Raw genomic sequence first — 14,264 nt, 5'->3', positions numbered from 1 at the left:
GTCGACATCCCTAGTTAAAATGGCCTTGCACTCCATCATTCAGCCTGGCAGCTCTTGATGAGTGTTTTGTCCCCAAGGAAGCCAAGAGTGGCCATGTTCGCTCTTACATGTTTTCATTGTGTTAGCAAGATCACAGAATAATCACAACAGGCCTTTATCCTGCATCAAAGAAAAGACAGAACACCTCTAAATACCATTAATATTGATATTTTATATAATATAATATAATAATATCTGTACTGAGTAATATGACCTTCTATTTAGTAGCCACCAGGGATTCAAAATACATGTAACTTAACTTACTTACTGTTATGGTATTACAGTGTACTCATATTTAATCTGTTTCTCATCTAATCAAATCACGATAAAGACTCGGGTAATACTAAATAAGTGAAACCTTGGGACAACCGAGTGCCATCTTATCATCCACTTAAATGCACTACCACTTTAATTTCTCAGTTTATCATTTGTAAAACCTTATTTTTTTTTCTACATGTATCAAACACCACAATGTCACAGTTAAATAGTTACAATAGGTTTTATTAATCTTCTTAGTTCTCCCAAGGTATGCAAATATAAAAAATATTCAGAAATCATACCAAGACATAATTCCCTAATGTTATTTTCACAATGGTGATGATTTTAAGGGTTGCATTTTCTACACAGCTAAGCTACTTTTAGAACAGTTAACTTAAAAATTCTACATATGGCTCAGTGGTACAAATGACATATTTGTTTAGTTGACATGGGTCATTATATATGCAAATATTAAGACTGTTATCACTTGGATGAAATCTGCAACTGTAGGAACAGTACAATGACAGAATGGCCAGCGCTGTTGCCATGGATCCCACTCTGGTGTCAGGGGCAGGATGTCTCAAAGGGACAAAGTAAAGAGTGATGGGAGCATCCAGTCTGTGCTAACAGTCTTCCTGCCTTCAGCACAGACCTTCATAAACATCACTTCACAGTCCAGTGAGAAACCCACCTCAAACCTAAGACAGGCAGAGAGCAAAGGCAATCTTATAAACATATGACATAAAAGTATGAATCACTATTAAGGGGGGAAAAAAAAGATGAAATTGTACTTGCATGGAGGGGCTTTTAGCTCCAGCCAGGAATTGAAAAGTTGGGTTAAGAGTGGTGGGGTTTTGTGTTCATGTGAACGTTCATTTTCATTTCATTGTCCAAGATTTGCACAAGCTGCTGCATGGAGGGCAAGTGACCCGACTCCAGTTTTGACCATACCGGGACATCTATTGAAAAGACATTACAAACTGTATTAACATTACTGGAGGGAGAAAGCACTAACTGAAGAAACCTCCACCAATATCACATAAAAAATATAAAAAGTCTTCTGAATCTGGATCCATGTCAGGGTCTGTTTACAGCCTAAATGACCAGTTTTGTCAAATCAATGCTTTGTCACACTCACCATTTAGTGTGATTTCAAAAGCTCCTGTGGACATCAGCTGATTTTCGATCATATTGCTGAAGAAGAACACCATCATGCAGGCATATATCTGAAAGAGGCAAAAGAAAATGGATTTAAACCAACAAATACATGTTTACCAAATCTTTCTTCAGATAGAAGATTGCTTATTTGGAAAACAAATCCGATGTTGACAGTCACTGGCCATTCTGCCACTAAGGCTTTGGCAAGTCTGAAACCCAGGGGATTAAAGGTCACAGCCAAACAACATGAAGACCTTGAAGGTAAAGCTAATGAAATCCTATGAGTTGACTTGTATGTCTACGACTGCATCATGAATGCAGCCAGACCAGACATTTCTATATTAAAGCCATGTTCCTAGGTGATAACTCCTGTGAGGACCTGTAAAACAAAAGCTCAGCAGCGTCATACAAACAGATTGTGACACAATAGAATTACACTGCTGGTATATACAGTAGTTCTAAGAAACATTACCTTATTGGTCTGGCCCCACTCCCAAAAGCCTGGGGCTTGCATTCCCAAAAGGGCAAATGGGTCCCTGCCGATTATTATCAGCCCAATCACCAGCAGTTTGAACATGGACAGGAAGGAAGCGAAGTGTCTGAGGAAATAAACCAAGAGATAAATATTATAAAATAATACTAATATATATTATTTTTACACTTAATTTCACACTGTTATAAGATCGTGAAGACAAATCACGTTCCCTCCAACAGTGTAATCTTACTGCACATTCTTTCCCTTTTTTTTACAGGCTGAAATAACATTACAGCCTGTAAATTAAAGTGAAAAGTGTTTGTGTGTTTTACCACTGAGCCACAACGTACTGTAAATGAATAAAACACAGTTTCAATATCTGTGTAGAATAAGCAAGAAAGTGGAGTCAACATGTGGCTTAGCAGAAAGTGTCTAGAGATTTAATGGCTGAAAAACCTCAAGGTGCTAAAGTACACAACTGAAGATGTTTCACTAGCATCTGCTGGTGGTTGCCAACACCTAGCATTAATCCCAGATAGTATATTCTAGTAGTACGCCTTATATTGTTAATGCATTGTGTGAAGACTTCACCTTGATGTTTTAAAATACATTACTCCTGCATGAATATTTCTTAAATAGGTCAAGGTCAAATGTTTTCTCGTAAAACAATAAACCTACGTTAACAGGAGCCTGCAACCTGTTCACTCTGGTTTTCCTACCTTTAAAATGTAACCAGTTTGTCTGGTTAATCTATAACGTGAACAACTAAGAGAAACATTTCAAGAAAAGTATTGGCTGGGGATTTGGATATTCAGGGTACGGAAAACAAATCTCTGGTGGGTTTATTAGACTTCAATAGATGCTAATAACAAAGTGATGAGTTGTTGAGGGTGTCAGTGGAATTACCACACCTTTAACTACTACACCTGGGACTGATACACAAGCCAAACTCATGCAGACGACACCTCTGAATCATAGTCTGTTTCTAGGCTGCAGACACATAACAAACCACTAACTTCATATTACATTAAGACTTGGAGAATAAAGCATCACCAAAATCAAAACAACGATTACACTTAAATGCCAGTGTGCATGTCACTGAAGTGTATGTGCACAAAACAAAAATTAGTGGACAATTATACGACATGGGAAGGAATAAACTACCACCAAGGTAGCAATTCATTCATTCATAACAATTTCCCATATCATTCTATACAAATTGTAGTGCTTAAGAGCCTGAACAATTTAAATTATAAAATGTATTGTTCCATGCCAATTTCCTTGTATAAGTAATTCATATTTTTGACAGTATCTCATGTTGAAATGCTCCAATTTGCAATTTCACTGCATGTTTAAACATTTATAATGCATATTCATTAGGGAACACAAATTATTAAAAACAATTAAAAAAACAAGCAATTAGTCGACCAAATTCTGTTCTGATAAACTATTACAAAAGAATGCATCTATATCTACAAAACTAGCACAGCTAAGCTCACTGTTCATGATTAGCCTGACTGCATGAGAATTCCAATTCATCTGTCAAATCACAGCTAATCCCAGGCAGCTTTCAGGCTGCTTAAACAAAGAAGCATATAATCCACTTTTAACAAGACAATCTCCATTGCTGTCTCGTACCGATAGAGGGGCATAGGTAGATAGTTCTCCCCTTCAATGCGGATGTCTGGGTACCGCTGGTACAAGGCCTGCATGTACTCCTCAAACACCCGCTTGTACCCTCAGGAAATGCTGTGTGAAGAAAAACAACCCATTAGCGACAGGCTATTACACAGTTGCAGAAACAAACTAAAAGGCTGGATTGTGACAAAACACTGACATGAATTTCAACAGATAATTTTGTTGAAGTTCATATTTATATATACATTTAAAAAAAACTCAAGAATCAAGGCATGGGCAGACATGAGATATAATAAGTTCAAAGAGGAGCTGGCTCAGATGTGCAATGCAAAAAGAAGCAAAAGACAGTAATGCAACATAATGACTCTGTAATACATGACAACAGAATAGAAATTAAAAAAAAATGAATAATTTGGTAATAGATTAAGATAAGATAAGATAGATAATAATAAGCATACATTTTCATATCTGTGAAGGTATAGTATAGAAAATATCACCAACAGGACTATAAAAAGGTAAAAATACAATATGCATTATGGGCATCAAGATAAAAATATATATGTTGTATGAGCTTGCTATTTACAGTATAAAACATTGAACATGAAATATTGTACATGTACTAATATTGCACTTATGTGGAATGACAGTAAGCACGTGGGATGAGTAACATGTTGCATGTGGTCTAAAATGATTAACTGGTTCATCTTTGCAGCACTGGCCTCAATATGGATGCCTTAAGAAAAAGGTTGGGACTCAATGGTATAGTGTGTATATATTATGTTATTGATATATTTAATTTGATTTGCTTTGTTCGGCAGTCAATATTCGGTATTATCCTTAAAATCAAAGCAAAATATTACCATCGTTTAAAGAAATAATCCCAGACATGGGATATGAAATCACCACGTTAGTCGACAGGTGACTGTCACTCGAACGGTCTGTCGGAAACTCGCCCGTTTGACAGCGGAGGTGAAATGTTTCACCAAATATCAATGATAGGATATCATTTTAGAACGTACTTTAACACTTCCATCCGTGTAATTTAAAAGTAGCTTTTACTCAAAATGAATTATTTCCCCGAGAATGTCGTGCTAGCATAAATTGGCTTCCTGCTAGTTAGCTTCTAATGGGATTTCGGCCTTCGGTGTTGTTAGCCGGCGGAGCTTAGCTTGCTCGCGATGACTCGCCAGATTTACGCCTATTTATCTACTTACCAGATCTGGAACTTGAGGAGAGGCCCCGTAGCAAACTGCATCTTCATCTTCTTCACGCCGCTGCTGTCACCAGACGTGGAGCAGCACAGCGAGAAAACCCCGAAGGCGAGGAGAGCAAAACGTAGCCACTTCATCGCCATCGGTTCCGGGGTATGTTTCCTCCGTCGCTCGCTCCGAAGCAGAGCGGTGGTGGGTTTATCGGTTAATCTGTACTTGCCTGTGGTTGGTCCTTCGTTTTGCTCTTTGTCTAATCTTAGACTGTGAACACAACTGGCACCACTTTTATCGCCACCTATTGGTTCGCCTGTTCAACTGCAATGGTTGTTAATCACTAACTAAATTCTGATGGCGTATCAAAACAGAGTTAATTTATTTATTACTGTATTCATTTAGAATACGATCATTGCACATTGAAGAACATCAACGTGTAAATTTGACAGATTGTTGCCAGCGGCTAATTTACATGCTCTTTCAAGCTAGGTTGATATGAGAGGTGCCCACTGGTGGAGGTAGGAGGTATTGCAGGTGGGCCTCAGACTGGACTATAAACATTTTTCCATTTACCAAATAATTTGTTCTGTGGGTGTTAAAATAAATGTTAAAATCTATTAAAATATGTCTACTTAAACACATTGTCTCAATTAATTGTCACGTTTCAAAACAGGTTACCAGTTAATCTGCAGAATGATATCCAATTGTAAGCTTTTCTCATCATTTTTAATAATTTCTACTGAAAGAGTATAGGCAATGAATGTATGTTAATTTTTTAAATAAAATTTGGGCTTCTCAGTTTTATGCCCTTATTTTTTTTGCTTTCGGCTTCTCCCTCGTCACCATCACCACAGTGGATGATCTGCATTTTTGATTTGGCAGATTTTTTTTTACATTGGATGCCCTTTCAGATGCAACCCTCCCATTTATCTGGGTGCTGTGAGTACACTGGATGCCATGGCTGGGGTCAATTCAGTGTCAAATTAACAATGAGCAGTGGAGATTGGGTGTACAAGGTAACAGGGTATACACATATCAAGATTATAATTGTACATTGATAATAGTTACATATTTAAAATGTCCATGTGTTTGCTACATTTATAATGAAGAAAAAGTTGTATTATTATATGCAGTATGGAGGACCACAAGAGTCACAAGTAGTAACATCTTTAATTAATAATTACTTTTACAGTAATAATATACATTAATACATTGATTTAGTCATTTAAAGTATTTCAATGTTTTATACTTTGAGGGACAATTAAGAGAAACTGAAAGATTTATAAATAACAAATCAATTCAAATTACAAAAGAATAAAATAAAAACTTGTATATCGTTTAGAAATACATGAATATAGTGCAAGCTATTATATATTTTTTGTGTCATTTTAAAACTAACATTTGGAAGTACAGAATTAATGTGTTTTTGTAGACTACATATAAGACAAAAACAATTATCCAGATGATGGTAAAGTGTTTCAGCAAGGCCTTTAATATGTCACAGACACTCAGGTTGGCTTTGTGAAAGTGACAAATCTGTGACAATCAATCAGAAAGAAAGATGATCAGTTAGAATGGGACCGCAACCACACAATGGCTCCACACAAACTACACAACATATAGTATTTAACAAATTAGTGTTTGAATATATTTTATTTAATACAGTGGTCAATACAATAAAACTGATGACAAAAACAAAAATGCATTAAACAAACTTTGTTTGTCTTGATGGGTTTATATGGGGCACATCTCAGTGTTTCAGCCTTGCCATTCTCTCCTGATCCACAGCAGACTGCAAAGCTACTACACCGTCTGTGAATGACACATAAAACAGAGTTAATGCATGTAAAGCAATGCATCCACCCACTGGCTCTTTATGAAAAGTAGCTTAGTTTGGCCAAATGCTGGCTATTTTGTCTCCTCTGAGTCAGCGTGTAGTTCACTACAGTAAAGTGTAGAATATGGTTTGCTGTAGTAAATATATTTTAATACCTTTTTAAGTGAAAACTCCAGTAGGACAATATAATCTGGTTAAGTCTTATCACAAAATACAATACTGTACATGGCACTTACCCATTTAGACTCTTATTGTAATACATTCAATATCAGAAAATACATATTATTGGCCATGTAAACGTGTAATATTCAACAACAACAACAAAAAAAAAAAATCAGCCCAAAACTCAGTGATGTGTACAAACCGAATAATTTCTGTGAATGATCCACCAGGTCGGGAAGTCCTGTCTCAATGTTGTATGAGGTTTGCTCCATTGCCTTAATGAGATCCTTTGCCCTCTAAAAAAATAAAAATAAAAATGTGTTGTTAAATGTTAAAAGACATTTCTCTAAAACACCATCATGAAAACTTGTATGCAATAAAGACAAGATAAAAGAAAAACTACCTGGAGCTCTGCATAAACTTTCTCCTCCAGATTCGACACTTGGGAAATGGCTTCATAAACACCACCATCAACAACAGACTCCTACAACATACAAAAGGATGAGCATCAACATTTAGCAAGTTGAACACAGAACATCAATACCAGTTTTGATCTTAAATAAGCTGACCTCATCCGAGGAGCTACTTAAGGGCTCTTGCACTTTAGCTGCGTCACCGGCTTTGGAGTTCCCGTTCAGTTCCTTCACTCTGCAGGGGAGAAAAGTATTTTGAGCTTCATTTCCCCAGATATTAGACTCTTTCTCAAAATCGAATAGTTATTTCTGTAACAGTAATGAAAAGAAATGAATAGTCAAATGTATACCGGTCAGCATAACGTAGGGTGTTCATTGTGTATTCACAGGAGCCCATGCCCGGAGACACCATGGCAATCTATAGTTTAAGAAAAATACATCAAAACAATATGACTTTTGTTTGAATGCACACATTTAAATAAAAAAGAGTATTTGCATCATCCACTGTAATGTGATGTACCATGCAGGTCCTGGACTTTTCTCCAATGAAGGAATCCCTGAGGACCTTGGTCAAAGTGCTCATCCGGAAAGGGATGTGATCGCTGTTTTTCCCCAGAGACCGAATGCACTCCTACAGGACACACGCATCTTTTTGAGTACTGTGCTAGGCATTTCATCCTTATTTTTGGTTACAGTTCGACATTTTTCTGAAGTGTGCGAGAGGGACAAGGACTAATGTTACAGCCACAGAACAGACTTGTGGTGTGTACATGCTCGCATCATTCAGCAGTTTACCTTGAGCGCCAGCAGGCTGCGGTTGATCTCTGCCGTCTCAACCAAAGTGCTGCGGTCGTTGCTGCTGACGTCCGTGCCACGCTCGTTGCCGGCCAAATCAACCAATGAGAATTTCCCGTACAGAGTGGTGGCACGGTCATTGCGTCGTAGCACGATCTGGAGGATGGCGTGAGAGCGGGATGAGTTGGCATTGGCTGAGGTCTGACCTGATGTCCTGGAAAAACAATGAAAAGGGAAGCAGTCAGTGTTAGTGGTCTATATTTTTAGGGGATGTATCTTATGTTATAGTATGGTAACTACTTGACTCAGATTTGAAGGTGATATATGCAATAACTGTATTATATTAAGACATAAAATGACTATGATGATTCAGAGAGCCACTATATTCACAATAGGGATGTCACAAATATAGATTTTCTTGGTACGCTTATTGTCAGAGAATTAATCACGATAATGTAGCAACTAAGTAAAGTAACCAAAAAGTACAAGAAAAATGACAATAATCCCACTGGAATAAAATAAAAATCACCATAGGACCGATTATTAATCGCACAGGGGAAATGTTAAAATTGTTTAAGTCAGAGACTATAACACCTTGGTCATTTTTTTTTAAGCTGAAAAACTCCCACAGCTGATTTGATGCGCTTTGTTTGAGGGAATAACTCTTCCTCTGCCGTACTTTAACAATGGGGAACGGCTCTATTCTGCAACTTGCACGGAACAAAACAAAACAACACAAGCGGTAACACGCATATACTTTTTACAATTAATATACTGTAGCGTTTAATACCGTGATTAATTGTGAAATCAAATAATCGTGACATCCCTAATTCAGAACCATGTGAGAATTCCCTGGTGTCGCTCTCACAAGAGACACTTTTGCATTCAACCTCAGTGGGACAGTAACGTATATATGTGCATGAACAGTGTTACACAAGGGTAAGAGGGATGCATTTGTACATATTTTACATGAATAACCTTGAACATACTGATGTGAACTCATTTGTATAAAGTAAAGTATTTTCATTTTAGGTTGCTATGTGAATATGACAGAGTACATATATTCTTTTTGCATAAGTACCTGCATGCACTGCCCGTCTGTATCATCCGTATGACGTCTTCTGCCGAGGTCACATAGACCTCCTCAAGGCCCACCACCTGGACCTGCTGTCGGTCATCCTCCAGAACACGCAGCTTGGACTTCTTGTTTAACAGGTCATACACCTAAGTCAAAAAGTACATTTCAATTATAAACAAATAACATAAATGAGCCGTTTTCACATTAAATTTGCTCTCAGAGGAAGTCAAATTTTTCTTACTTTGCCGTTGTATATTTCAAAAAAGCTGACGTAAGCAGAGAGGTCCAGGTTACTATAGCGTCTGTGGTCAAGGTAGGTGAAAACATCGTGGGCTAAAAGGGAAAGAGTTTGGTAAGTTAAAATATAACACATATTCCTAATTAGGGAGACAAATACAAGTGACAAGTGTCAAGATCAGTAATAAAAGTAAGTACCTACCTGCCAATGCATAGATCCCTTTGGCACTGTTCTGCTGTTTCCCTGTAAAATCGCCTCCCATTGTCTAGAGAAGATACCAAACAAGGAAAATGGCAGTGGCAACAAAATGAATAGATTTTTCTCATCTAAACAAAGGTTAAATCAAGCAGAGACTTACGTGAGTTTTACCACTTCCTGTCTGGCCATAAGCAAAACATGTTGCCATGCATCCATCGAAAACGGACTGCACAAGGGGTTTGGCAGTGAACCTAAAGGGGTAAAAAAAAAAAAAAAGAAGAAAATTGATCAGAATTAAAGAATAATAAAGAAATTCCACCAAAAAAACAAGCAAGCTGACGATATTTGACGAAATTATGCTATACAATCTTAGTTGGATTTATGAGTGCCAACAATATCCAAATGATCATTTTAAGTCATGATTATAATAACACTTTTAAATCAAGCTCTCTAATAGGGAAATTTGGCTAGGGACACACTTTCTCATCTAATGCAGTTAAAAACCTATTATTAGATCTAAATTGTCCCATTTCCCAAATGCAAAAAGACAAATGAGGTTATTACTTGTAGACCAGGTCATTGGTGGTGGTCTCATCGAAAGAGTAGTCAAAGTGAAAGACTTGGTTCTCCAAGTACTTGGTGAGGTCCACCTTCTGTTTTGGCTCATGTACCAGCAGTGTGCCTTTCCCAGGTACAGACACCACATCGATCTCCTTCTTATTAATTTCTGGAATACACAGGCAGGTCAAAGTCTACAAAACAGCACAGCACAGCATATTTGACCTTTTTGGGAAAGACTGTTCTAATAATTAATTGTCTATCTTTAATGACACAGCCTACACAAGGCCGAGGTTACATCATGCCTACAGAGAAAGCATGGGATATGCAGTAAATTTTAAGAAATTTGTGTACAATACATGCTCCATGTTTACCTTACCTTGCTTGTTAAGAGGCCGCTTGCGAACACACACACAAATCCTGTGAGATTCAATCTGTAAAAAACACAGGCTGTGCTGTAAGTACGGGCTTTAAATAGCACACCAGCATACATACTCATACGCGCCACAAAGTCAAAATGTACCCGTTCTGTAGTTGATATTGGGGTGATTTCCAGAGTCTCTCTGAAATCTTGGATCATTTCGTAGAACTTTTGGTTTGGACGAGCCTCACCGAACTTAAAATTAAACAAAAACAATGTCAGTGATACATAACAGAACGAACTCACACAATTCAAATAAGTTAAATACAATTTCCATTTTGATAAATACTGTAATAGGATGAATATCTTTCAATTACCTTTCCTCTCTTGGTCTGCATTTCAGGAGGCTTTATCACACAAGACTGCCTTTTGTTGCCTTTGTTTAGCTCTTGAGTAGAAACAGATTTCCTCCTGCCTGAAATGCATGAAGATAAAACCAATTTTATTGATTTTATAATCATCTTATTGCCTCCATTATTATACCCTACAACTCAAATTGCAGGACAGGAGTGGGGCAGATACAGATACATTATCAAGGACCTCACTCTCTGTAGAAGGTATATAGCTTTATGCATGTTATATTAGTGTATAATGCACGACTGACCTTTGACTGTAGGCGGAGGAGCCATTCGCTCAGGTTCGTCGTTTTCCTTTATGGCCTCGCGGACTAAAGCCAGCGACTGTGCTACCTTGGTCTCGTTCCGTTTACGCTGCTGATTAGAATTCACTACGTAAAACAGAAAAAATGCATTGGAGTTCATGTAGATGATAAATATCACAAAAGACAGCACTAAACATAAAGTTGCACATTTCAGACAATACCTGAAAATCTACTCAAAACACGTTGCTTACATCTTGCAGTAACACTGGACTGTCTACATTGCAGATATACATAATATACATCATAGGCAAGACCTGCTTTGAAATGTTAATGATAAAAGGACACTTTTCATCACAATTCATGTTTGTTCGAGAACCAACCAGAGTTTGTGAGGACTGATGGTGTGGGGGGATCAGAGTGGGCGGTCGCTAGGCTTTCTTGAGAAGCCTGAGAAGCCGCGACTGGTGCTGGCACCTGAAACATACACGTCTGCCTGGCTTGAGACCTGACAACTGAAAACAAGACAATTCCACGTCAAACAGCAGCAACAAAATCAGTGCTAAAATCTAAAAGCAGGTGTTATTTAGCATTAGGTTAAAAACCCTGCACAAAAATATAACAAACACTTGAAGAGAGCTTGGTGTGACAAAAAGTGAAAGGTTCTAATAAAAATCAGCATAAATGGACAAACACTTTGGAACAAATGCAGTACCCTTGTTAACAGTGATGACACAGAGCACTCCTTTTATTCCTCCATGTCCAGTGCATGATTGTTTTTCCAGCCCACACAGACATTAGTGCAACACAGACAGAAACAGACAGTGCCATCATGTGCCCAGAATCAGTAGATTTCCATCCTTGTGCCATTATTCGAAGAAATAGGGAAGAGCATAATGTGTAACCATTGGTCCAAGCTCAGCTTTTCCCAGGATTGTGAATTTATGGACTTACTCGTCAATCCCTTTATTAAAAGGAATGATTTGAAAATACTAATTTGTACAGAGAGAGGAGCATGCATGTCTTGCCAACCTGACTCTTCAGCCTTGGTGACAGCTGGAGCAGAGGCTTTTGAAAGAAAACAGGCTTTTAAGTATCAGAATACTGATCATGGGAGTCTTGCATACAAAACAGCCATATTCATTTACATACAGGAGGGAGGGGCAGGGATCCTGGATGAGCGCAGTCGACCTTCATACTTCTGTAGAAGAGACATGACACAATGCACCATGGTGTTATCATGCAGCAGGTATTGATTATTAAAAGCAACCACTCTACAGCTTTAAGCCTTCTCTATTAATGGCTAACATAAGTTGTATCCATGTTTCTGGAACAAGATGTTGAATAAAATTACATTTTTTTTCCATGCATGCTTGCTGTATCAAAGCAAAATGTAAGCTATAACATTCAGTCACTTTGTGAATTATTGAGAGAAGGGGTTACTTTCATTTTATTTCATATTTCCTGCTGTGTGGGAAAATAAGTTACCTTTTCTGCAGGGGCAGGGACAGGGGGCTCAGCAGCTTTGTTGGTGGCAGTGTTTACATGATCGACAAGCTCTGTATTGAGTGCACACAACTCACTCAATTCAACCTAAAATGCAAGAACACCCCTTAGATTAGACGCCAGGGTGCTTTAAACACACATTACATTCAATAGACATGATACACTTACCAGCCACATTGTGAGGTACACCTGTTCAACTGCTTGGTGACACTGATATCAAATCAGCCAATCATATGGCAGCAACATAATGCATTTAGGCATGTAAACATGGTCAGGATTTCGAACCAAGCATCTCATAGTAAGTATTTTAAGAAATTGCTAACTGGCTGGGATTTTTACACAGCCATCTCATACATAGACAAGTCTGGAAAAGATAAAATAACCAGTGAGGGCTGCAACAGCAGAAGACCACACCAGGCAGGTGCAACTCCTGACACTTTAGCCAGGGTTATCTGTACCTAATAAAGTGGGCAGTGAGTGTATTTCCCTTTCTTTAGGTTTCGTGTTTTTCATTTCTTAATGAAGTCACTGACCTCCTTCCCACGGCAGATATTCCTCTCGTGCCACTCCACCATAACCGTGGACTTGCCGCTGTCAACCGCTTTAACGGTCGCGAGATGCACTCGGCCTGTTTTACACACGCAAACAAATGTCACGTCACTACTTAACAACAAAGCTATACTTCGCTTCCGTGTGTTAACATGAAAACACAAGCTCACCGTCGCTCCGGCTGATTTGTACAGAGAGTCCAACAAGAAGTCTGGACAGGGTGGTCTCCATTTTCACTTTTGTCGTTGCTGTAATGAAAATCCAGGTATCATTAACGTCTTCTTAGCGAGCTGACTCGCGCTCCACCCAACAAGTGTGCTCGCTTTTAAAACCACCCTTTACTTTATTAACTTAAACAAATATCATTTAAGCGTTCATCTAAATATCTCCAATTTAAAAACAAATAAATAAAAGACGTCGTTACTGTGACTTACCAAAATCAACACAAACGCCGCCCAATATTTAAACCTGCACCATTTCCGGGCGTTTAAGATTCTGATTGGACGTCGTCATGACATCCTCTGCGCATGTCTTCTTCTACGGCGTGGTCACAGGAAACGCAATCTGACGTTATACTGCCACCGCCCGAATCATTGAGGAATGACTGCATAAAAAAAAATAAAAAAAATAATAATTACAAACACCAGACTCATACTCATACTCATTTAATTTGCAAAAAGAGGATGAAACATGTTATGAGCACAATATCTGTTGCACTGTTTACTTACACCGCTTGTCAATTTCTAACGAAGATGATGATGAAGGATTGTCCTTGAAAAACAGAAAAATCAGAAAGACAGGTTTTCCCAAAAGGTGACTACACCTGTGATATTACACTGAGCTACAGTATGCAGCTATCAAAAGTGTAATTGCCCTCTGTAAATAGAATGCCTTGAGCACCAACAGTGCATACAGTCCATGGATGAAGGTGGAATCTGCATACAAAACCTTTTTTGAATTTATTTCAGTACTGCCTGAACATCAAAGTCACTATTAAATATGTTTTCCATAGTGAATCCATACATTTTTAAACATCACTCTCATCACAAAATCACTGCTGACTAATATTAAGGATTTGGAGATGGATGATATGCGGTTTTATGAGAGAAATGTGTCAAATATTGGGTAATTTAACATG

At 38.0% G+C, this 14,264-nt stretch overlaps 2 protein-coding genes across 7 annotated transcripts; both read right to left on the bottom strand.

Annotated features, from left to right (window-relative positions):
- Window positions 1-524: 524 nt before the first annotated feature.
- On the bottom strand, window positions 525-4,987 carry selenot1a (selenoprotein T, 1a). Of its 2 annotated transcripts, none has more exons than XM_044044580.1 (6): window positions 4,783-4,987; window positions 3,569-3,679; window positions 1,928-2,054; window positions 1,436-1,523; window positions 1,089-1,256; window positions 525-995 (listed from the first exon to the last, which is right to left on the bottom strand). In XM_044044580.1, exons 1-5 carry the CDS (start codon window positions 4,920-4,922, stop codon window positions 1,135-1,137), a joined length of 588 nt encoding a protein of 195 aa, XP_043900515.1. In that variant the 5' UTR covers window positions 4,923-4,987; the 3' UTR covers window positions 525-995; window positions 1,089-1,134. The 2 variants fall into 2 exon arrangements, with proteins under 2 accessions (XP_043900515.1, XP_043900506.1); XM_044044571.1 differs by having other exon boundaries at window positions 1,093-1,256; window positions 4,783-4,986.
- Window positions 4,988-6,242: 1,255 nt separating this feature from the next.
- On the bottom strand, window positions 6,243-13,633 carry kif2c (kinesin family member 2C). 5 transcript variants are annotated; one of them, XM_044046307.1, is made up of 24 exons: window positions 13,561-13,633; window positions 13,297-13,374; window positions 13,111-13,205; window positions 12,560-12,664; window positions 12,224-12,272; window positions 12,104-12,139; window positions 11,455-11,586; window positions 11,078-11,200; window positions 10,791-10,888; window positions 10,576-10,668; window positions 10,432-10,486; window positions 10,059-10,221; window positions 9,655-9,745; window positions 9,498-9,561; window positions 9,300-9,391; window positions 9,062-9,204; window positions 7,981-8,194; window positions 7,706-7,816; window positions 7,536-7,603; window positions 7,342-7,420; window positions 7,176-7,256; window positions 6,975-7,068; window positions 6,489-6,585; window positions 6,243-6,309 (listed from the first exon to the last, which is right to left on the bottom strand). In XM_044046307.1, the coding sequence occupies exons 2-23, from the start codon at window positions 13,355-13,357 to the stop codon at window positions 6,524-6,526; spliced, it is 2,109 nt and encodes a 702-aa protein (XP_043902242.1). In that variant the 5' UTR covers window positions 13,358-13,374; window positions 13,561-13,633; the 3' UTR covers window positions 6,243-6,309; window positions 6,489-6,523. The 5 variants fall into 5 exon arrangements, with proteins under 5 accessions (XP_043902242.1, XP_043902233.1, XP_043902247.1 ...); XM_044046298.1 differs by having other exon boundaries at window positions 6,243-6,585; XM_044046312.1 differs by lacking the exon at window positions 12,104-12,139 and having other exon boundaries at window positions 6,243-6,585.
- Window positions 13,634-14,264: the final 631 nt, after the last annotated feature.

Source organism: Solea senegalensis, linkage group LG1, assembly GCF_019176455.1.
Source record: "Solea senegalensis isolate Sse05_10M linkage group LG1, IFAPA_SoseM_1, whole genome shotgun sequence".
Lineage (NCBI taxonomy): Eukaryota > Metazoa > Chordata > Actinopteri > Pleuronectiformes > Soleidae > Solea > Solea senegalensis.
This window is presented reverse-complemented; position numbering and strand designations above follow the sequence as displayed.